General features: G+C 46.5%; 1 protein-coding gene across 1 annotated transcript in view; it reads right to left on the bottom strand.

Annotated features, from left to right (window-relative positions):
* Positions 1-25,133, bottom strand: part of EEF1AKMT4 (EEF1A lysine methyltransferase 4) — a 38,469-nt gene that overhangs the window by 8,268 nt on the left and 5,068 nt on the right. Inside the window, exon 2 of the mRNA XM_081329834.1 lies at positions 11,269-11,552. Within this exon, the coding sequence (XP_081185960.1) occupies positions 11,269-11,552 (284 nt within the window). The remainder of the gene's footprint in view (positions 1-11,268; positions 11,553-25,133) is intronic.

The following is a 25,133-nucleotide window of genomic DNA, read 5'->3' as shown; positions in this document are numbered from 1 at the left end:
GCTGGGGCTTTGCTTATTTGTGCAGACTGGTTGCTGGCATGCTGCGGACCGGTACCAGTCCACGGACCGGGGATTGGGTGAAAGCTTTGCCCATTGCCACAATCACTCCTGGTGGTAGAAGCTGAAGTCCAAAAAACATCTGGAGAAGATCAAGACTCAGATTAACAGAATAACAGAGTTGGAAGGGACCTTGGAGGTCTTCTAGTCAAACCCCCTGCTCATGCAGGAAACCCTAAATGACTCTTTAGCATGGGCATTCCTAATAGGCATCAAAGGCGGAGGGGGGGGGGAGAGAAACAACATTTTCTAAGAGCTTCAGACACAATGCAGAGTTTCCCTTTGGTCAGAGGGCACCTACAGCTCATCTACAAATGAATCTCTTCTGCCTGAAACAAAGTAAGCCTGTGAAGAGCACCTGGTCAAATCCTGGAGCAGGCAGGCATTCTTGAGTTTAAATTCCAAAGGAAGAGTTTGCTGGAAATTTTTGTTCTTTTGCATTCCCTGGGATCAGTGTTGTGGGGATGGAAACAGATCAACCTAAACTGCAATTGTTAAGTTAGTCACACGGCTGTTCCATGAATCTGGCTTCCCCCTTAAACTTTGCTTGTCAGAAGGTCGCAAAATGGGAATCACACGTGACTCTGGTACACACTGCACACGTCATAGGTAAGAACCGATTGCCCAGCATCCGAATTTTGACCGCGTAGCCGTGGAGGAGGCTGCAATAGTTTGCATGAAGAACTTTTGTAACTCCAAATAGTCACTAAACAAATGGCTGTTAAGTCGAAAAACTACTTGGTAGTTTTTCTCCGAGAACGTATCTCCTGCTTAGATTGCCCAAATCCTTGTCCTTTACTTCACCCTTGTTTTCTTCTTCTTTTCTGACACTTTGTTAACACCCACCCCTACATTTTTCTTCTTTGCTCCCATATGTTCGAGATATTTTGATGGCAATTTGTGACTCGGAGCTTATCCTCCGATAATACGCAGTGCAAGGTTTTATTTAGGTTGCTGCAGAGATCCTGGGCTTAACGCTGCCTTCTATTGCTCCATTAGCAGGAAACAGTAAATTGTTTCCCTTCTTTCGTGTTTGTTTTTATAACCCTGGTTGAAAAGAGCCATCGAAAGATGAAAACAGTCAACCCATCACTTCAGGTGTCCAGTTCAGGATACAGACCCGGTGATAAACGTTCAGTGCTTATCTGTGTTTCATGCTGTTGTATAGAGCTACAAGGGGGAAGACACCTCTAAAGGATCCACACAGCAAAATGCAAGTAGTATATTTTCAAAAAAAAGGAGTTTTCAATCAGGTAAGTGTTAATAAACAATAGATGTACTTGAGGGCTATCTTCCTGGAGTTCCGTAGCATTCGGTGTGAAAAATACATTTTGTCCCACATTTAACACGGTGGATTAGCACAGCAGTTCTTTTAACTGTTTGACCCAGTTACCCCTTTTTCTAGTCTAAATGTCATTATCACTCCACCCCCCCCTTAAAAAAAACAGGCTGTGTGGTTTTACAGGGAGTGCAGAATTATTAGGCAAGTTGTATTTTTGAGGGTTAATTTTATTATTGAACAACAACCATGTTCTCAATGAACCCAAAAAACTCATTAATATCAAAGCTGAATATTTTTGGAAGTAGTTTTTAGTTTGTTTTTAGTTATAGCTATTTTAGGGGGATATCTGTGTGTGCAGGTGACTATTACTGTGCATAATTATTAGGCAACTTAACAAAAAACAAATATATACCCATTTCAATTATTTATTTTTACCAGTGAAACCAATATAACATCTCAACATTCACAAATATACATTTCTGACATTCAAAAACATAAGAAAAACAAATCAGTGACCAATATAGCCACCTTTCTTTGCAAGGACACTCAAAAGCCTGCCATCCATGGATTCTGACAGTGTTTTGATCTGTTCACCATCAACATTGCGTGCAGCAGCAACCACAGCCTCCCAGACACTGTTCAGAGAGGTGTACTGTTTTCCCTCCTTGTAAATCTCACATTTGATGATGGACCACAGGTTCTCAATGGGGTTCAGATCAGGTGAACAAGGAGGCCATGTCATTAGATTTTCTTCTTTTATACCCTTTCTTGCCAGCCACGCTGTGGAGTACTTGGACGCGTGTGATGGAGCATTGTCCTGCATGAAAATCATGTTTTTCTTGAAGGATGCAGACTTCTTCCTGTACCACTGCTTGAAGAAGGTGTCTTCCAGAAACTGGCAGTAGGACTGGGAGTTGAGCTTGACTCCATCCTCAACCCGAAAAGGCCCCACAAGCTCATCTTTGATGATACCAGCCCAAACCAGTACACCTCCACCTTGCTGGCGTCTGAGTCGGACTGGAGCTCTCTGCCCTTTACCAATCCAGCCACGGGCCCATCCATCTGGCCCATCAAGACTCACTCTCATTTCATCAGTCCATAAAACCTTAGAAAAATCAGTCTTGAGATATTTCTTGGCCCAGTCTTGACGTTTCAGCTTGTGTGTCTTGTTCAGTGGTGGTCGTCTTTCAGCCTTTCTTACCTTGGCCATGTCTCTGAGTATTGCACACCTTGTGCTTTTGGGCACTCCAGTGATGTTGCAGCTCTGAAATATGGCCAAACTGGTGGCAAGTGGCATCTTGGCAGCTGCACGCTTGACTTTTCTCAGTTCATGGGCAGTTATTTTGCGCCTTGGTTTCTCCACACGCTTCTTGCGACCCTGTTGACTATTTTGAATGAAACGCTTGATTGTTCGATGATCACGCTTCAGAAGCTTTGCAATTTTAAGAGTGCTGCATCCCTCTGCAAGATATCTCACTATTTTTGACTTTTCTGAGCCTGTCAAGTCCTTCTTTTGACCCATTTTGCCAAAGGAAAGGAAGTTGCCTAATAATTATGCACACCTGATACAGGGTGTTGATGTCATTAGACCACACCCCTTCTCATTACAGAGATGCACATCACCTAATATGCTTAATTGGTAGTAGGCTTTCGAGCCTATACAGCTTGGAGTAAGACAACATGCATAAAGAGGATGATGTGGTCAAAATACTCATTTGCCTAATAATTCTGCACTCCCTGTACACACAAGCGTCTCAGTGGCAGCAGAACCAAACTGGACTCCTAACTAAGCAATACGATATCTTTTATTTCATTTTTAATTATATGATAATCAATATTTGAGAGTCAGTTTGGTGTAGGGATTAAGGTGCTGAGCTAGAAACCAGGAAACTGTGAATTTTAATCCTGCTTTAGGCATAAAAGCCGGTTGGGTGACTTTGGGCCAATCACCAGGAGTTTGGGAGTTCGAGTCCCAGTTTAGGCATGAAAGGCTGGGTTCTTGTTCAGCAGCACACATTTTTGGGGGGTTCCTTGATGTGGGTGTGAAAATAACATAGGCAAGCACTTAAAAATGGTAAAACTGGGCTATTTTAGTCCTTTTGACAAATTATTAAAATCTACCATGACAGAACAGGAGGTAGTCGCTTGACCTGCTAAGACAGTTGCTGAGTAAAATTTGCCCCGTTTTATGACCTTTCTTGCCACCGTGGTTAAGCGAATCACTGCAGCGGTTAATTCAGTAACACGGTTGCTAAGTGAACCTGTCTCCTCCATTGACCTTGCTTATCAGAAGGTCGCAAAAGGGGAATCATATGTTCCCGGGACGCCGCAAACATCCTAAACACATCAGTGGCCTAGCATTCAACTTTTGATCACGGGACCACGAGGATGCTGCAAGAGTCGTAAGTGTGAAAAATGGCCGCAAGTCACTTTTTTCAGTGTTGTAAATAGGAATGATCACCCAGTGAATGGTGGTTAACTCAAGGGCTACTTGTCTCAGAGGGAATGAATGCACAGTCCTAGCCAGTGGGTTTCTGCACGTTCCTGGAAAGACTTGAAAATCGTTCTGGGAGGATACAGTGATTTGCATAAGATTAAAGGTAATATGGTCTCACCCAGTCTCATACCCAGTGAATACAGGAAGTCCTCAGGATCTCACCAATTCCCTTACAACAATTCAAAGTTATGATGGCCACAGAGAACGAAAGCTCTACGGCAGGGGTCCTCAACCGTGGATTTGTGGACTTCAACTCCTAGAATTCCTCAGCCAGCAAAGCTGGCTGAGGAATTCTCAGCGTTGAAGTCCACAAATCTTAAAGTTGCCACGGTTGAGGACCCCTGCTCTACGGCCTTTAAAGCTGCTTCTCATAAAAGGTGGCGCAACCTGCACGCGGTCATGTCAGGCGGATCAGCTTTAAGGCATTTCCATGGCCATGTGACCAAAATTTGTGAGGTTTTTTTAAAAATTATTATTATTGATTTCTAGCCCCCCCAAAAAGCCCCCTCCACCCATTCAAACAAATGGATTTGCTTAGTGCACTGTGAAAAAAAGGCTGGAAAATTACAGCCAGTCGTACAGGTACCTCGACTTACCGCTGCAACGACTTACGACCGGATTTCCAGTACCAACTACAGTCGTAAATCAAGGACTACCTGCAAGTTGAGCAGTCAAAGACTTCCTGAAAACAGGGGGAGGGGGAAGCAAACATGGCAGAGCAGAGAGGCTAAGCCTTACCTAGGAAATCTCTTCTCCCCATTTTTAATGTTATCTACTGGATTCGACTGAGCTTATAGGCTGCTTCGCTTATGGACGCTAAGCAACATCCATTCCAACTTTGTGATGAACTGGGTTAAGAAAAAAAACGATCCAGCGAAAACAAAACAAATCGATGTTATTCCCCAAGCAATGCAGAGGGCTGGGAACAATCATTACAATAATATAAACCCAAATCAAGATCACCACATTCCAGCCTGGAGGGCTTGATGGAATTACCAGATTTTAATGACCTTTGTAGAAACCAAGAGGGAAGCCACGGCTAGCCGGCTCTGGGGAAAAGTGTGAACAGCCCCATTAATGGGGAAAAAGAAGAAAGAAGCTGCTAAGGGTGAACGTAGAATAACAGGCTGGGAAGAGACCTTGGAGGTCTTCTAGACCAACCCCAGGACCATGGGAGGAGATCCATGATGGCGCAGGGGTTAGAATGCAGTTACTGCAGGCTATTTCTGCTGATTGCCGGCTATCTGCAGTTTGGCAGGTCGATCATCACCGGCTCAGGGTTGACTCAGCCTTCCATCCTTTTAAGGTCAGTAAAATGAGAATCCAGATTGTTGGCTGTAAACGGAGAGGGCTGTAAAGCACTGTGAAGCAGTATATGCCTGAGTGCTGTTGCTACCCTATAGGATTCCAAACTTCCTTTGGGCGTGACGGGATGATAGACAGGATCATACAAAGAATAATAGAATATCAGAACAGAACAACGAGAGATGGAAGGGACTTTGGAAGTCTTCTAATCCAACCCTTTTCTCAAGCAGGAAACCCTAAACCAGGGGTAGGCAACCTCGGCTCTTTTATGACTCGTGGACTTCAACTCCCAGAATTCCTGAGCCAGCACGGCTCAGCTTGGAAACCTCTCCCTTTCCCCTCAGCATGGCTGGCTCAGGAATTCTGGGAGTTGAAGTCCACGAGTCATGAAGGGGCCAAGGTTGCCTACCCCTGCATTAGGCCATGTTTCTCAAATGTGGACCCTTGAAAATGTGTGAACTTCAACTCCCAGAATTCCTGAGCCTGCGTGGCTCAGCTTAGAAACCTCTCCCTTCCCCTCAGCATGGCTAGTTCAGGAATTCTGGGAGTTGAAGTCCACGAGTCATAAAAGAGCCGAGGTTGCCTACCCCTGCCCTACACCATTTCAAACAAATAGTTGTCCAATCTGTTCTTAAAACCTCCAACTTGTCAAGGTTCCAATATGTCGAGACCAAACAAATCAGATGAGGCTAGAGATTTCCTCAAAGATCATGTTTATTGGTTAGACAGTATCAGCACGGTCAAAAGTGAAACTAAGTCTGAAATTCCCTCCAAAGAGTTACACTATTACAAAATTAAACTTCCCACCCCTGTGCTATGCAAATAGGTAGATTCTCCAATAGAATAGTTTGGTGGGCTTTCTACCCAACTGCTCCCCCTCCCAATCTTAACTGGCAGAAATGACCTTGGTTCCCACGGGACATTGAATTGTTTAGACTAGCAGAATTCCTCCGCACCCCCTCCGATGATCGTTGTGGCAACCTAGAACAAGCAAGATGGCTGCAGCCAGGTTTGTTGTAGAGTTGACACAATGTTGGAACACCCACAACATCTGGAGGCAAGCTGTTCCACTGATTAATTATTCTCACTGTCAGGAAATTTCTTCTCTGTTCTAGGTTGCTTCTATCCTTGATGAGTTTCCATCCATTGTTCCCTCTCCTGCCCTCAGGTGCTTTGGAGAACAGGTTGATACCCCCCCTCCTTCTTCTTTGCGGCAGCCCCTCAAATATTAGAGCACTGCTATCATGTCACCCCTAGTCCTTCTCTTCATTAAACTGTTGTTGTTGTTAGTTGCGAAGTCGTGTCCGACCCATCGCGACCCTATGGACAACGTTCCTCCAGGCCTTCCTGTCCTCTACCATCTTCTGGAGTCCATTTAAGCTCACGCCTACTGCTTCAGTGACTCCATCCAGCCACCTCATTCTCTGTCGTCCCCTTGTTCTATTGCCCTCAATCTTTCCCAGCATTAGGCTCTTCTCCAGTGAGTCCTTCCTTCTCATTAGATGGCCAAAGTATTTGAGTTTTAGCTTCAGGATCTGGCCTTCTAAAGAGCAGTCAGGGTTGATCTCCTCTAGGACTGACCGGTTTGATCGCCTTGCAGTCCAAGGAACTCGCAGGAGTCTTCTCCAGCACCAGAGTTCAAAGGCCTCAATTCTTTGGCGCTCAGCCTTTCTTATGGTCCAGCTTTCACTGCCATACATTGCAACTGGGAAGACCATAGCCTTGACTATACGCACTTTTGTTGACAGGGTGATGTCTCTGCTTTTTAGTGTGCTGTCTAGATTTGCCATGGCTTTCCTCCCAAGGAGCAAGCGTCTTTTAATTTCTTGGCTACAGTCCCCATCTGCAGTGATCTTGGAGCCCAGGAAAATAAAATCTGTCACTACCTCCATTTCTTCCCCATCTATTTGCCAGGAATTGAGAGGGCCGGATGCCATGATCTTGGTTTTCTTAATGTTTAGTTTCAACCCAAGTTTTGCACTCTCCTTCTTCACTCGCAACAAGAGGCTCTTTAGTTCTTCTTCACTTTCTGCCATTAGAGTGGTATCATCATTAAACTAGACATAGCCAATTCTTTATATGTTTTAACCTCCGGTCCTCTGATCATCTTTGTTGCTCTTCTCTGCATTCCACCAAGGGACTAGCTAGGGAGGAAGGGAATTTGAGGGGACCTCAAATGCAAAATGGCCTCGTTCCCGAGCTTGCCCAGAATCAATGGCCGGAGCGGACGCCCTTCCCAGGCCCACAGGGACAAACTTGATGTGAGTTGTCATATTCCTCCCACTTGAAGCCAAAGGGACAACCTAAAAAACAACAACAAACTTGGACAGCTTCGCAGCAAGGGGAAAAAAAATGAACTGGGGAGGATGGAATGATGACCAAAAGAGGGGGGGGGAAGCATCTTTCTGCCTTCCGGGAACACGTGGATAGTAAACACGTGTGCATGCGCATACACAGTAAAACACCCAAACACACACAAACAGGCCCTGTCTGATTCCTCCTCCCTCCACCCCCCCAACCCTCCCCCCCACAGGCAAATTCAATATGGTTGCTGTAGCTCAATTAGCATCCCAGAGAAAACCTTAGTTCTCTCTCCTCCCCCCCCACACACACCTAGTCAATACCGCCAGTCATGGGGGTTGTCATGGAATGGGGGTTGTCATGGAAACAGGGAGAGCCAGCCGGGCAGATTTTTTTTTTCTTTTTCTTTCCTGGGGAGGGCAGGGAAGAAACCTCCAGCTAATAAGATGCAAACTGGGGAGGAAAAGAGGTGGGGAAGTTGGGCAACTGAGATAAAATGGGGGGGGGAGAGTGTAAAAGGACAAATTCCACCTCCCCCGTGAGACACACTGCACATACCCCCTCCGCTCCAAAAAAAAAAAAAAATCTTGCAAGGCCAGGCTTCTGAGAGAGTGGGAGGGGGCACGTTTTTTTTGGCTGGTTCCTTCCTGCTCCGAATCCTTTGCCAGGGCTGCCAGGCGCTTCCCCGGGGCCGCCGCCCTCCATCAGGAACCTAAAGAGGCCTTGATTGGAATGAGAGGCCCACCATCTGCAAGCTGCTATTTGTGACAGGGAAGCGTTGCCGTGGCAACAGCAGGCAGCTGTGCTTTGTTTTGGTGGCTTTGAGAAAGGGAAGGGCCGGGCGCTTTGGCATGGAGGGAATCTCTTAGGAACGAGGACGGGCGGTTGGCCCGTCCTGCAGGTGCGCACGAAAACGCCACCGTTGGGCTTCCTGGCCAGCCTCTAAAATCGGCCGGGGACGATTGATCCGGTTCCCCCTTTGACTGGAATCTTGCTCTACTACGGGAAGACCTCGGAAAGACCTCCCTAGCTCAAACTTCTGGAAGGACACCGAAATCCATCAGCCACAGTTCCCCCCCCCCCCCGCTGCCAAAATGATGCCAAGGCGGGGAATTTTCCCTCATCCCAAGCCGGGCCTTTTTTTCTAGGAAGGAACGACTTACAGGTGGCCCTTGACTTGCAACAGTTCATTTAGGAACCGTCTGAAGTTACAACAGCGCTGGAAAAAAAAGAAAGAAAAAGGACTTGTGACCGTTTTCCACACTTAACGACCCTTGCAGCATCCCGACGGTCACATGATCAAAATTTAAGACGCTTGGCAAAGTGACTCCTATTTATGACGCCTGCAGTGTCCTGGGGCCGCGCGATCCTCTTTTGCGACTTTCTGACCACCAAAGTCAAAATGGGGAAGCCGGATTCACTTAACAACCGTGTGACTAACTTAACAACTGCAGTGATTCACTGAACGGCTGCAGCAAGAGAGGTTGTAAAACAGGGCAAGATTTACTGAGCAGCTTTGTCACTGAGCATGGGATAGTTTGGGCTCAATTATGACTGTAAGTCGAGGACAACCCTGTAGGGCTTTTTTCCTTGGAAGAAATGAGGCGAAGAGAGGGGGGCTTTATGATGTGTCTTGTCTAGGCCTGAGGGAGAAATGCACCCATCGTTTCTTCTCACCTTCTTTCCTAAGATTTTCTAAGGAAGATCCATTCCTGAAATGGCTGAAAAGGCTGAAGAGCCAAGCTTGCACAGCACACATGATGGGATTAAAATGAGGTGGGAGCATCGGGACTCCTACGTTGTGCAAGCCAGGTGCTGTCTTAGCATGCTGGGTGAAAAAAATTCACAGATGTGATTGAACAGATATGGAACAGAATAACAAGAGTTGGAAGGGACCTTGGAGGTCTTCTAGACCAACCCCCTGCTCCAGCAGGAAACCTTATACCATTTCAGACAAATGGCTTGTCCAGTCTCTTCTTAAAAACTTCCAGTGTTGGAGCATTCACAACTACTGTAGGGAAACTCTTCCACTGATTAATTGTTCTAACAGTGAGGAACTTTCTCCTTAGTTCTAGGTTGCTTCTCTCCTTGGTTAGTTTCCATCCGTTGCTTCTTGTCCTGCCTTCGGGCACTTCAGAGAATAGGTTGACCCCCTCTTCTTTGTGGCAGCCCCTCAGATATTGGAACAAAACTATCATGTCATCCGTTCCTCATTTTCTTTAAAGCAGGCATAGTTTCTCATTTCAAAACTTCTCATAACCATGAGGACTAGAAACATTAAGCAAGATCAGCAGTGATGTCCAACTAAAGCAACTATTTTTCTGCACTGGTGCAACCCACCTTTTAGCTTTTGTTCGGTCAGAAAGGCTCACAGAATGCCTCCCCCGAATTTTGTTTAATCGAGGTGTAGTGGGTTGTGTGAATCCAGCAACTAAGTGACAAAGATTACCTGGAACTTTATTTCACACAAATTGCCCTAAGTTTTTTTTCATGGCTGACACTGGTCAGGTATTTTATTTGGCAGCTCTGAGGGTTTGTGGGACACTGTGTTGGTGGTGGAGAAATCATGTTTAGATGCAAGGAATGGGGGGGGGGGGTTTAGCCCACCGGTTTCAGTTTGGTGCAGCTGATTGGGGATTAGGAGATTTGAGATCCAATCTATCTGGAATGTGAAAATAGCAGTTTAGAATACAGAAAAAACAGCACTGGGTTGGGCGAGGAGCTCTTGGTCGGCGGACCGGAGGGAAAGAGAGGGGGAAGCATTTTACAAGTGTGCATGAACACACACAGACACAGAGGCTGCGAGCACGTGCGACACAAACCGGGTGGTGCTAGCACCAACGTGACACTCTGTAGCACCGCCCTGTTTTTGCTGTGCAGTACCCCGTTTTCGCCGCACATTGCCCCGTTTTCACCACGCGGAGCCCCATTTTCACCGTGCAGCGCCCCGTTTGCATAGCGGCATCGGCGTCAGGGGGAGTGGGAGTGTGAGCGCGTGCACACATGCGCGCGCATTGGCCAGCCTGCTCTGTGGCCCGCTGGCCAGCAGGCCGCAGCCCAATAGTGGGCTGCAGCCCTCAGATTGGGGACCCCTGCTTTAGGATCACCAGAATGAAGAGCTATCTGCAGTTCAGACAAACATCCAGCTCAACTAAAGTATCACTGACTGCCAATTGAATAAAATTACAGATCTGGCTTCAAAATTTCTCAGAACCATGAGGACTAGGAGTATAAGAAAGTAGTTATGTATGTCCACCTGTCTGATCTTTAAGTGGGAAGAGCTGATAGAAGAAACTCTCTAAAGCAGGGATCTTCTAACTTCGTCTTTTTATGACTTGTGACTTCAACTCCCAGCGTGCCTGGCTGAGGAATTCTGGGAGTTGAAGTCCACAAGTCATAAAAGGGCCACGTTTGAAGACCCCTGCTCTAAAGCGAGTGTTTTTCAAACTTGCCAACTTTAGGAGGTGTGGACTTCGACTCCCAGAACTCCCCAGTCACCATGGCTAGCTGGGGAATTCTGGGAGTTGAAGCCCACACCTCTTGAAGTTGGCAAGTTTGAAAAACAGTGCTGTAAATTAGGGGTCCCCAACCCCTGGTCTGTGGACCACTAATGGGCCGCGGCATACCACCAACCGGTCCACACAAACAAGCAAAGCCCCATCCATGGGATGCAGGCAACACACAAAACCACGCATTCTCCGGTCCATGGAAAAACCTTTCTCCACGGAACCGGTCCCTGGTGCCCCAAAGGTTGGGGATCTCTGGTGTAAATGATCCAGAAAACCAGGTGGGTAGCATTTTATCTAGAAGGATCCACGCTACTAACCTCAGTTAACACTTGGTCCAGAAGTATCTTGGCCTCTTGGGAGACATTCCAGAGGTCCTTTTCTTCTACCATGATGGAATCCACAAAGCCCTTCTCCAAGACCACGTCAAAGCTTCCATCCATGAAAGTCAAGAACCGGGCATCCATTACTGCCCAGTGTAAGCCTGAGCAGTGGGCATAACGGTCTTGCATGCTTGAAATGCAGACAGCGGAATAATCTATGTTGGTGATGTCTGTGTATCCAAGTTGGAAAAGATCGTAGCTCAGAGCACTGTTCCCACAACCTGCAGAAGACACCATTGTGAGTCGGTTATTCTCAAAGATTTCGCAGAAGACAATCGGTCAGAGATGCAAGCTGGCAACATCAGCCACTCCAGCTCTTTAAACTTTTTCACAGCAAAATATTTGACATCTATCAAGTCATGTATTTAACAGAACAACAGAATTGGAAGGGACCTTGGAGGTCTTCTAGTCCAACCCCCTGCTCAGGCAGGAAACCCTATACCATTTCAGACAAATGGCTGTCCAGCCTCTTCTTAAAAGCTTCCAGTGTTGGGGCACCCACAACTTCTGGAGGCAAGTCGTTCCACTGGTTAAATTCTTCTGTTAGGAAATTTCTCCTTAGTTCTAGACTGCTTCTCTCTCCTTGATTAGTTTCCATCTATCATTTCTCATCTTGCCTTCTGGTGCTTTGGAGAATAGCTTGACACACACACACACACACACACACACACACAGACACACAAACACACACAAACCCTTCTTTGTGGCAGCCCCTCAAATACTGGAAGACTGCTGCCATATCACTCCAAATCCTTCTTTTCTCTAGACTAGCCATACCCAGTTCCTGCAACTGTTCTTCATATAACCTCTCTGTTGCTCTTTTCTGCGCTCTCTCTCTCTCTCTCTCTCTCTCTCTCTCTCTCTCTCTCCTTTTTTTATAATATAGTGACTGGATCAAGCATACAGGATTGCAAAGGAATCACACTGAAAAATTAAAAAGTAATACTATTCCAGATGTCAAGGAACAGTTGCCAGAAATCTGTGATCTATCTGTTTTGGAAAAGACAGTATTTTCTACTGATCAAAGGATGCAGCAACGTGTGTTACTCTTGTCAGAGAGCTGGCCATACTTTATGCTGTATTTTGTACATATTAGTGTATTCATTAGGAAACCAGCAACTATTGACAAGGTACAAAATACAATGTAGATTCTTTTTTCTTTCCTTTTTTCTCGTACTTCCTTTGTCTAGATCAGTGGTAGGCAACTTTGGCTCTTTTATGACTCGTAGACTTCAACTCCCAGAATTCCTGAGTGTCAGGACCCACCCCAAAAGACGTCTTAGGAAGACAAAACTCTTGGAGCCAAATCTTAGTCCAAAAGGAATCTTTACTATGACATGCTTGGTTGTAGGAACACAAGACAGGACTTAATATTGTTCTACAAACTAAACCCTTATAAAGAGTTCCCGGTTCAACCCCCCCTTAACCCCATTTGGTCAGTCCCCCATCATTCACCTTGTATCATCCCTCTCGTGGGAAAAAGGAACTTAGGACCTTTTATGTTTATTGCTCTCTTCCTTGACAAAGCCTACCCTAACCCCCCCTTTTGTTCCCCCAGTTCAAAAGGCTTCTCTTTTCCTTTGAAATGCCTAATACAGGCTCAATACACATTCGTTCCCTCCTCCTCCTCCTCGGGAGATGGCAGAATCCATGGAATAATGTTTTAAACATACATTTATGAATATGATATAAATGGATTCTGACACTGAGCCAGCATGGCTCAGCTTGGAAACCTCTCCTTTCCCCTCAGCATGGCTGGCTCAGGAATTCTGGGAGTTGAAGTCCACGACTCATAAAGCGGCCTAGGCCTAGTCCAGAGGGGTAGGCAACCTTAGCTCTTTTATGACTCGTGGACTTCAACTCCCAGAATTCCTGAGCCAGCAAGGCTCAGCTTGGAAACCTCTCCTTTCCCCTCAGCATGGCTGGCTCAGGAATTCTGGGAGTTGAAGTCCACGAGTCATAAAAGATCCAAGGTTCCCTACCCCTGGTCTAGATTTTTAGTAACAGTAACAGTTTCTCTGAGGTTGTCTCTTTTCAAATTTTTGAAAGTTTTTTTTTTAAGTTTAAAGATTTTGTTACTCCTATAACATTTTTAGACAGACAGACCGAAAAATAGATAGGTATTTGGTCATGCCAGTCCAATGCTCTCATTAGCTTAATGATGAGAAACGCAAGCTACAGCTTCTGGGTTAAAAAAAACACAAAAAAACCCTACCAAGTAAAAACAGAGCTGTTATATATCGGGGAGTCAAAGTCTCACTTTACCCTGAAATATTTGTATTTTAGTTTGCATCTTAGTTTTCTGTAACGCCAAGCTGTTCAGGAACTTGCATTTCAAAAATTCAACAGCTAAGAGTGTAATGCCCACATTTTATTCCCATTCTGTTTCTAGAAGTGAACGAATCCAGAGCTGCGTAAGGAGAGCACACAGGATCTAAAAAAATAAAATAAATTTTTTTACCAGATTTGTATTCTTAATCTGACAGAAGGGGGAAGTTATTAAAGTCAGATCTGCGGAGAAACAATATTCATTCAATTTAATTGTAACTACCTTTAAATGTATATGGAATGAAACAGTGGTGGGATTCAAATACATGAACAGCCAGTTCAACCAAAAATTAGCTACCAGTTCTGCCAAAATGGTGCGAACCGGCTGAATCCCACCACTGGACTGAAATCAAATGTAGCTTTTGTCCGAGTTTCACACATTATAGTTAGACTTCGACTTATGACCGATCTCTTAGCTGGTTATAATGGACAGCCTCCCCTGCAAAAAAGTACAGGTCGTCCTCAACTTTTAACCGTTTGTTTCATGGCCGTTTGAAGTTACAGTGGAACTGAAAAAGGTGACTTAGGATCCGTTTTTCACACTTACGACCGCTGCAGCATCGCCACGGTAACACGATGAAAGTTCAGACGCTTGGCAACTGGCTCGTATTTGTGAGGATTGAAGTGTCCCAGGGTGGTGTGATCCTTGGGGTGGTGTGATCCCCTTTTGTGATGCAAAGTCAACGGAGAAGCCCTTGATACTAAATGAACACCTGCAGTGATCCACTTAACAAACACGGCAAGAAAGGTTGAAAAATGGAGCAAAACTCACTTAACGACTTTCTCGGTTAGCAACAGAAATTTTGGGCTCAGTTTGGCTGTAAGTCAAGGACCACATGTGGTTAGGATCCAGTTTTGAAGTTATAACGGCCACCCCACCAGTCACGTGTCTGTACTTTGGGCTCTGAGCAACTGGCCAGCATTAATCGCCATATGCAGCATCCCACAGTTATGCGATCATGATTTATGTTGTTTTTGCAAATAAAACAGCATTTACTTCCAGCTTTAGACAAAATCGCCCCATAGCAAACAAAAGGTTCGATTAAACGACTGCTACATTCACTTAACAACAACCTGTGCAAAAAAAGGTTGTAAAAACGGTCTCGTGATGACCCACTTACCACCGGCATGATTTATGACTGTAATGGGCAAACTCTGTTGCGGTTGTAAGTTGAGGATTCATTTTATTTTCTGGAGCATGGACAGAGTTCACTGGGTCGGATTTATGTTATCGAACGCTTTTCTGTGGAAATGTTCTCGGGTTATAAAAGTTTAGCATGTCAAGGTTTATTAGTCTATCCTCATAGCTTTGCTTGCTTTCTACATGCAGGGAATATTTTTCTAGAGAAAAAGATTGCAGGAGGACAATCCAGACATAGATCTAAACTGAATGAAAACATTAAAAACAACAAACAGCCAAAACTCTTGAGCTAGGATTCTTTCTGGAACCCAGAATGCTTCTGAGCACGTCCAGAGTGCATGCCTGAAATGCACAGTGGGCCTTTGCTGAGAGTCAAGCAACAGGAGATCTCTCTCTCTCTCTTTCTTCCTCCTGTTTAAGCCAGAGCTAGAGACCTTTCTGCTTCCGAGAACAGAACCCACCACCCTGTTTGCTTGTCCAATTCCAGTGGTGGTCAGTTTAATGAATTTGCAGCCTCAATATTTCTCTGAGTAGATGCCCCGTATCCAAAGAAACACAAGTGGCAGGACGGCGAGGAGAAGAAAAGAAAGGAAATGGGGGCAGAGTGGGTGCTGCAGATCACAATTAACCTAATTAGTGAGGAAGCAGCGGTTAATGAGTGGGTTGCAATAGGCACTTTAATTACTTTTGCACAGAGCTTGCAAATTCATACGTCTGGCACCTTCTCGGAGGGAGAGAAGGCACAGAGGCCTGGCATCTAAAGGCAAGACACCTGGATCAAGTTGATCCTTGGATGCTTGATCCAAGGGGTCCCCCAGCTCACCTCCTCGAAGCTAATATGCAACCCCCAAAGTAATACGCAGAAGAGAGCCGTGCTACTGCACGGGATTTGGAGCAGAATTCTCCTGCTTTCTGCTTGGCAAGTTTCTAGTGCTCATGAGTGGCGAGAGCAGCTGACTGATGTGGCAAACACCGCCACCAAAGGACACATCAAACAGGGGAATTCCTGCTACCCCCAAACCAAGGAGAGATAAAAGAGGCTTAATGTATTGTGCAAAGCAGGAGCTGGCCAGGAGCCACTGGCCTCTGAAAGTGCAGAAGCTTCAGCTTTTAGTATAATCCCCGCCACAAATCCCATCATTCAGAGAAGAGCAACTAAGATGATCAAAGGCCTGGAGACTAAACCTACGAAGAACGGCTGTGGAACTTGGGTCTGGCCAGTCTAAAGAAAAGAAGAAATAGGGGAGACATGATAGCAGCAGTGTTCCAGTGTCTGAGGGGCTGCCACAAGGCAGAGGGGGCCAGGTTGTTCACCAAAGCACCAGAGGGAAGGACGAGAAATGATGGTTGCGAACTGATCAAAGAGAGAAGCAACCTGGAACTAAGGAGAAACTTCCTGACAGTGAGGACAATTAACCAATGGAACAGCTTACCCCCCAGAAATTGTGGTTTTTAAGAGGAGACTGGACATTCACCTGTCTGAGATGGAGTAGGTTCTCCTGCTTGAGCACGGGGCTGGACTAGAAGACCTCCAAGGTCCCTTCCAATTCTATTCTATTCTATTCTATTCTATTCTATTCTATTCTATTCTATTCTATTCTATTCTACTCTACTCTACTCTACTCTACTCTACTCTACTCTACTCTACTCTACTCTACTCTACTCCACTCCACTCCACTCCACTCCACTCCACTCATTTCTGGTCTTCCACAAGACCAGAAATGGTCAGAACATTTCTCTTCTGCTTTACAAACCAGGGTTGTTTCCATGCTGACTCCACGTTTTGGAGGAACAAAAAATGGGAAATAAATTGCTTTCTTCTGTAAGGGGCAATTGTGATAAAGCGTAAAAAAAAAAGTCCAACGTCTTGCCCACTCAACCCTGATTCCCAGTGTGCACATTCAAAGTTTCATAAAAGCGATTCGTATTTGCCACGTTCTGGTACATAAAAAAAATACAGGTAGTTTTTGACTTACGACCCCAACTGAGTCCAAATGTTCTGTTGCTAAGTGAGACAGTGGTTAAAAGTGAGTTTGGCCCCGTTTTATGACTTCTCTTGCCACAGGTGTTAAGCGAATCACTGGAGTTAAAGTCAGTAACACGATTGTTAAGTGAACCTAGAACTAAGAACTAGAACGATCTGGAACTAAGAAGAAATTTCCTAACGGTGAGAAGAATTAACCAGTGGAATGCCTTTGCCGTCAAGAGTTGTGGGTGCCCCATCACTGGAGGTGTTTAAGAAGAGACTGGATAGCCGTTTGTCTGAAATAATATAGGGTTTTCTGCTTGAGCAAGGGGTTGGACTAGAAGACCTCCGAGGTCCCCTCCCAACTCTATTGTTCTATGTTCTGAATCTGGCTGCCCTGTTGACTTTGCTTGTCAGTAGGTCGCAAAAAGGGATGACAAGACCCCGCCCCCCCCGGGACACTGCAATCGTCATAAATATGAGTCAGTTGCCAAATGTCCGAATTTTGATCATGTGACCATGCAAGATGCTGCAATGGTCATTAAGTGTGAAAAAAATCACTTTTTCAGTATCGCTGTAACTATCCAGTCTAGTAATTCTCAACCTCTGCAGTCCCAAGATATATGGATTTTAATGCTGAGAATTCTGGCGGTTGAGGTCCACGGATCTTATAGTTTATTTTTATTTTATTCTTTATTTATATCCCAGTTCTTATTATTTTTAAAAATGACTCAAGGTGGCAAGCGCATCCAATACACCTTCCTCCTCCTATTTTTCCCACAACAACCCTGTGCTCAACCAGTTGGCTTTCACGACTAAGGCGGGACTCGAACGGATGATGGTCTCTTGATTTCTAGCCTGGTCTCTTAACCACTAGACCGGGAGTAGGCAACTATGGTTTGCGGACTTCAATTCCCAGAATTCCAACATTGTGGCTCAGGAGTTCTGGGAATTGAAGTCCAAAGGATGTAAAGGGGCCACAGTGGCCCATCCGTGCACCAGCCCAAACTGGCTCTCATCTGTAGTTTGCTAAAGTTAAGAAACTGGTCTAACGAACAACTGTGAAATTTTTAGTCTCCCATCCGAGACTAAACCAGATCGGACCCTGCTTAGCTTTCAAAAGCAACCCAGGTTGGAGATGTAAAGCCAGCCTATGTCAGTGTATGTAGAGGCAGGGATAAAAATAATTATAATGCCACCGGCAAGGAAAAAAAAAATCTCTGAGCCATCACTGACAACCTCTCTGTATAAAACAAAGACCGCTTGAGGATATGATGGCTTTTAAGCTACCCATTTGATGCCAGAACAAAAAAAGCATAAGTTGTTCTTGTGGAAGCAATATTGTCGCATACGGCCACCACCCAATAGGAACAATTCCAATGCTTGTCTCTGGATCCGGCTCAAAACAAGCCTTGGTGGAATCCTGATACCCAGAGGGAGTGTGTTATAATGATGATGATAAAGTTGGAAGGGACCTTGGAGGTCATCTAGTCCAACCCCCTGCTCAGGCAGGAAACCCTATACAATTTCAGACAAATGGCTGTCCAGTCTCTTCTTAAAAACTTCCAGTGTTGGAGCATTCACCACTTCTGGAGGCAGGTTGTTCCACTGGTTAATTGTTCTAACTGTCAGGAAGTTTCTCCTTAGTTCTAGGTTGCTTCTCTCCTTAATTAGTTTCCATCCGTGGCTTCTTGTTCTGTCTTCGGGAGCTTTGGAGAATAGCTTGACTCCCTCTTCTTTGTGGCAGCCCCTGAGATATTGGAACACTGCTATCCTGTCCCCCCTCATCCTTCTCTTCATGAAACTGGACATACCCAATTCCATCAACCGTTCCTTATATGTTTTAGCCTCCAGTCCCCCAATCATCTTTGTTGCTCTTCTCTGCTCTTCTCTACTTTTTTCACCATTGAAATGATGGATGGAAACTAATCAAGGAAGAGAGAAGCAACCTAGAACTCAGGAGAAATTTCCTAACAGAAGAATTTAATCAGTGGAACGACTTGCCTCCAGAGGTTGTGGGTGCCCCAACACTGGAAGCTTTTAAGAAGAGGCTGGACAACCCCTTGTCTGAAATGGCACAAGGTCTCCTGCCTGGGAAGGGCGTTGGACTAGATGATCTCCAAGGTCCCTTCCAATTCTGTTGTTCTATTAAATACATGACTTGATAGATCTCAAATATTTAGCTGTGAAAAAGTTTAAAAAGTTTCATTTGGTTAGATAGTGCCCAATGTTCAGGTCTCTCATAGCATTTGATGGTATACAGGTAGTCCTCGACTTACAACCACAATTGCTGGTAAGCGAGACAGTTGTTCAATGCATTTTACCCCATTGCACCACCTTTCTTGCCACCGGGGTTAAGGGGATCCCCGCACTTGTTAAGTCAGGGCTTTTCAACCAGTGGTACGGGTACCACCTGTGGTACCTTGGCACCTGGCATGTGGTACACGACCCTCCTAGAAAAGTGGTAGCGGGGGAGGGGAATGAGCTGAACCGGTGGCAGCACTGCACAAGCCTGAGCGAGAGACGGCTGGAGCTGTAGGGCTGTCAGGGCTCAGTGGAAGCGCCAGGATCAGTGCCAGGCTCTAGCTGGAGCTCGGCGCTGATCCTGGCGCTTTTGCTGAGCCCAGAAGAAGCGCCGATCAGCTGGAATGTTGCAGCATCTCCAAGGTCTTGTGATTTACATTCAGATGCTTGGCAACTGATTCATATTTATGACGGTTACAGTGTCCCAGGGTCATGCGAAGCGAACAAAACCTGCTGCAACCATCCAGCAGATGGGGGGAATAAAAACCAAGCACACACACACTCACACACCCCTGCTGCCAATCCTCAACAGAAATGCTCACAACAATGAAACCCTCGGACAGGAGGAAGAGCGCCGCCGGGCGGGCAGGCAGGTGTCTTGCTCGGCTGTGGCTTGGGGGGCACTTTTTTCAGTGCCATTGTGACTTCGAACACTCACTAAGCGAACTGTTGTAAGTTGAGGACTACCTGTACTTCATCACTTTTTTCCTTTTTTTTTTTTTTGGTCATCAAGTTTTTGACACCTTACTAGGCGACTGGTGGTACTCGGATGTTGCCATATCCTAAAAGTGGTACAATGGCTGAAAAGGTTGAAAAGCCTTATGTTAAGTTAGTAAACATGGCTAAGGTCGCAAAAAGGGGATCGCGTGACCTCCAGGACAAAGCAAACATCATAAATACGAACCAGCTGCCAAGCTTCCAAATTTTGATCACGTGACCCTGGGCGACGCTGCGAAGGTCGTACCTGTGAAAAAGGTCATGAGCCGCTTTTTGAGGGCTGGTGTAACTTTGAACGGTTACTAAACGAACTGTTGCGAGTCGAGGACGGCCTGCAGTGCCAGAGCTAGGTTCTTATCATGCTTTGCTGGGAGCAGATTAGCCTTCAAAACCTCAACTTCTGCAGTGATGGGTTAATTGGGAGACTGGAGGCCTCCCTCCCTCATCTCACCCCGGGATCCTTTGTGCCACTTTCTAACCAAGGATGCATCTTCTCTTAATCACCGATCAGACAGACGGGTCCCCTAACAGGATCAGGGAATTAGTCCACATTAATCTCAGAGTGCTTGGGAAAGGAAGCCTTTCTCTCTTGATCAGATTAAGGAAGGTTCGAGCTAAAAGCTGGAGCAAAATAATCAGATTAAAGAGATAAACCACTCTAGGTCAAATAGAGGCGCGGAGCTGTTCTGAGGCTGCTGGGGTTTCCCAACCAGCAAAGTCCTACGGTTGTTTGTTTTTTTAAAGCTTATAGATCCACGAGAAACAGGAAGCCCAGGAAATCGGCAACGGTGCATTAAATCCTTCCTAGAAAAATTGGAGACACAACTGGGGTGCTCAGGAAGTCCGATCGGCATAACCAAGGACGGCGCCTGAGGACCTCTCGGGAAGTCCGATCGGCATAACCAAGGACAGCGCCTGAGGACCTCTCGGGAAGTCCGACCGGCATAACCAAGGATGGTGCCTGAGGACCTCTCAAGAAGCCCGATCGGCATAACCAAGGACAGCGCCTGAGGACCTCTCGGGAAGTCCAATCGGCATAACCAAGGACGGCATCTGAGGACCTCTCGGGAAGCCCGATCGGCATAACCAAGGACGGTGCCTGAGGATTACCTGTACTTCATTACTTTTTTCCTTTTTTTTTTTTTGGTCATCATGTTTTTGACACCTTGCTAGGCGACTGGTGGTACCATATTTTCCGGCGTATAAGACGACTTTTTAACCCATGAAAATCACCTCAAAAGTTGGGGGGTCGTCTTATACGCCCAGTCGTCTTATACGCCGGAAAATCAGTGGGTGGCGTCTGGCGGGAGCCGGCAGGGCAGTCCTGCGCACGCGCGCACTCCCCGGCTGCTCCTTAGCAGCTGGGGAGTGCGCGCGTGTGCAGGACTGCCCTGCCGGCTCCCGCCCGATGCTCTTCCCTCTTGAGGCAGCATCGCTCCCCGGCTCCTAAGGAGTCCTCGGGGATGCTGCCTCAAGAGGAAAGAGCGTCGGACGGGAGCCGGCAGGGAAGTCCTGCACATGCGCGCACACGCAGGACTTCTCTGCCGGCTCCCGTCCGACGCTCTTCCCTCTTGAGGCAGCAGCTGCCTCAAGAGGGAAGAGCGTCGGACTGGAGCCGGCAGGGAAGTCCTGCTCCCGTCTGATGCTGCGCTGATGCTGCCGGGCGGTGCTGGCCGAGACGAGCCAGCAGGCAGCCGCCGTGAGCGCGGCGCTGAGGGGCAGCGGCAGGACGGCCCAGAGCCTGCAGGACGGCCAGCAGCCCCACGCGCAGCAGCAGCCGCCGGCTCAGCAACAGGTCCGAGCGCAGGAGCCGCACCGCCAGGCTGCCCAGGAAAAGCAACCACAACGAGAGGCTGCACGCCCAGTCCAGCTCCATGAGGGGCAGGGTGGGAAGCCAGCCGGGAAGAGGGACCGGGAGCCCGGGCCGAGCGCGCATCGGCCAACGGTGAGAGGGAAGCGGCACATGAAAAAGAGGCTGCGGGCGGAGCTGCCCCGCCCTGCGCCAAATGGAAGAAGTTCAAGGCCTGGGGGGGGGGAAAGCAGGAGGGGCGCCGGCCGTGGCAGGGTGGCAGCTGTCCTCTGGCGCTGCCTGCCGCCCGGGAAACGCTGCGCCTCGGGGGCCGGCAGAAGCACGGGAGCAGCGGGAGGGCCGGCGGGGCCAGTCGGGCCTTCGCCTCCTCTGCGACGGACAGGGAGGGCAGGGCATGTAAGTATTTTCCGGCGTATAAGACAAAAAACCTTGAAAAACTTCTTAAAAGTAGGGGGTCGTCTTATACGCCGGGTCGTCTTATATGCCGGAAAATACGGTACTCGGATGTTGCCATATCCTAAAAGTGGTACAATGGGTGAAAAGGTTGAAAAGCCCTGGACTAGAAGACTTCCAAGGTCCCTTCCAGGTCTATTCTGATTGACTGATTTAGCACCCTGGAGCATTGGGGATCTATGGTTGGGGACCACTTTTTAATGTGGAACAAAGAGGGACCGAAACCTCTTTAAAAAGGTAACCCCCCCTTACTGCTTCTGTCCAGCCCATCAATTTCCACATTCAGACTGAGGGAAAGCAAAAGAAGAGAGACGCTGTCCTGAGCAAGCAAGCAAGCCAAGCCAGACGTTATTATTAAGTTTTGCCCCATTTTACGACTTTTCTTGCCACAGTTGCTAAGTGAGTCACTGCAGTGGTAAAGTGAGTAACACGGACGTTAAGTGAATCTGGCTTCCCCACTGACTTTGCTTTGTCAGCAGGTCGCAAAAGGTGATCATGTGACTCCGGGACAGTCATAAATACGAGTCACTGGCCCAGGGTCTGAATTCTGATCACATGATCATGGGGATAGTGCAGGGGTAGGCAACCTTGGCTCTTTGATGACTCGTGGACTTCAACTCCCAGAATTCCCGAGCCACCCATGCTGAGGGGAAAGGGAGAGGTTTCCAAGCTGAGCCGTGCTGGCTCAGGAATGCTGGGAGTTGAAGTCCACGAGTCATAAAAGAGCCAAGGTTGCACTACCCCTGGCCTAGGCCGCTTTATGACTTGTGGACTTCAACTCCCAGCATTCCTGAGCCAGCCACGCTGAGGGGAAAGGGAGAGGTTTCCAAGCTGAGCCATGCTGCTCAGGAATGCTGGGAGTTGAAGTCCACGAGTCATCAAAGAGCCAAGGTTGCACTACCCCTGGGATAGTGCAATGATCGTTAAGTATGAAAAATGCTCGTCAGTCATTTTTTTCAGTGCCGTTGTAATGGTCACTTAAAGGAATAGTCGTAAGTTGAATGCACCAAGGAGAGAAGGAAAATTAAATTTAAATAATAAAAATAAATAAATAATCTATTTGGATGCCAAGGTGACTACTGCAGTATTGTCAAGTTCAGAGACATCTCTGGAAATCTTCTCTGCAGGGCGGTGGAGGACAACACTTTCTTGGAAACACTTGAGAACTAGAAACTTGTGACCACCCTTCTTCTAACCACCAGGTACAAAGATTCCACGGAAAAGCCTCCGCAAAAGTGAAACGCCAGGACAAAACCATTCCCGTTGTCTCTCCTGTGTTCCAGAAAGCTATTTTCCAAGTATTAAATATTGCATATTTGTTTAACGGAGGAGGGACGGACAAGAAGCCTGAATTTTGACAATATTATTTTTAAGGGAATACGATTTTACAGGAAAAGTGCCTGAAATTCTGGATTAAGCCTCTGAGTCAGGGTATAATTTTTTTAAAAAAATTTTTTTTAATGGACACGTCATTTGCTGGTAAATACTAAAATAGGTGTATTTTTATTAGTGAGACACAGACCAAGTTGACGCCAATATTAAAGACTCGTGAATTAGCAATCCGCATATCATTTTTATGGCAGATGTCAAAGCACCCTTGGTGAAGAAATTATTCTTACTCCACAATACATGCTGGAAAAGCTGTGGGTGAAGAAATCTGAGCCAGATTTTAAAATAATCCTGACACATGAGCTCAAATCACGTGTACAGTGAACAACGAGCAAAGCAAAACACCACACCAGGAAGGAGTGTGTGTGTGTGTCTGGTTTGTGGTTTTTCCTGCTTTTTAAGCATCATTTTTTCAGTTTTAGCAATCACAAGGAGGTGAGTCCACATGTCCATTTTGATTTTTCAATTTCTCTCTCCAAAGAACAACAACAACAAATCATGTTTTTTTGGTCCCAAATACTTGGTGAGTGATTTGAGAGCTTGTTTTTTTTCTATCTTTGCTTTACATCCAAGCCAAAGCCTTGGTGTGCTATTCCATGGTTTTAGAAAGTTTAAAGGTACTGGAAATGGAAAGTAAGTTTCTAGTCCTCATTTTGTTACAGGAACATAGAAACTAAGGCAGAAATCCAAAGGTGGATTCTCCCTTGTATCCATTCATCAAAGTAAGTTCAGAAACCAGACAGACTAATTTTTCCATATTTGTAAGGATATTCTTATTGTACCTATATGATAAGAACAGATTAACTAAGATCCAATTTAGCTAAAAAAAGGAATGAGTAGCATGTACACTATCTTGAGTTTCTGGAAAATGGAAGAAATAAACCCCACATACTATTAAGAAAGCTAGACAGAGGGTCTAGGCCAAACCTGACGACCTTAAAGAGGTGTGAACTTCAACTCCCAGAATTCCCTAGCCAACTGACTAGAGAATTCTGGGAGTTGAAGTCCGCACTTGAGAATTCTGGGAGTTCTGCGAGTTGAAATCCACACTTTTTCAAGTTGCCACGGTTGATTCGGCACAGCTGAGGTTTTGAGAGAATGTTATGGGTGCTTTCACAAAATGGCAACTATGGTGGGTTTGGACAAACGCAACATACCTATAACCCAAAAGCTAAACATGGCTGCTGTCCAGCCTTTTTCACTCCTCAGATACTCCTAACTTGGTCCTTTTTTTCCTTGAAGGTGGGCACACTTCCAAGCCAAGTGTGAATCTGGAACTAGTTTGCTGATGGTTAAGGCTCCAAGCTAGGAACTAGGAGACGGTGAGTTCTACTCCTGCCTTAGGCATGAAAGCCAGCTGGGGAACTTTGGGCCAATCACCAGGAGATTGTGAGTTCTAGTTCCGCCATAGGCCTGAAAGCCAGCTTGGTGAATCTAGGTCAATCGCCCGGAGACTGTGAGTTCCAATCCCACCTTAGGCATGAAAGCCAACTGGGTGACTTTGGGCCAATCAAGCAGGAGATGGTGAGTTCTAGTTCCACCATAAGCCTGAAAGCCAGCTTGGTGAATCTAGGTCAATCGCCCGGAGACTGTGAGTTCCAATCCCACCTTAGGCATGAAAGCCAACTGGGTGACTTTGGGCCAATCAAGCAGGAGATGGTGAGTTCTAGCCCCGCCTTAGGCATGAAAGCCGG

This window comes from Vipera berus, assembly GCF_964194415.1.
Source record: "Vipera berus genome assembly, chromosome: 5".
NCBI lineage: Eukaryota > Metazoa > Chordata > Lepidosauria > Squamata > Viperidae > Vipera > Vipera berus.
The sequence above is the reverse complement of the archived record's forward strand: the minus strand, read 5'-3'. Positions and strand labels throughout refer to the sequence as shown.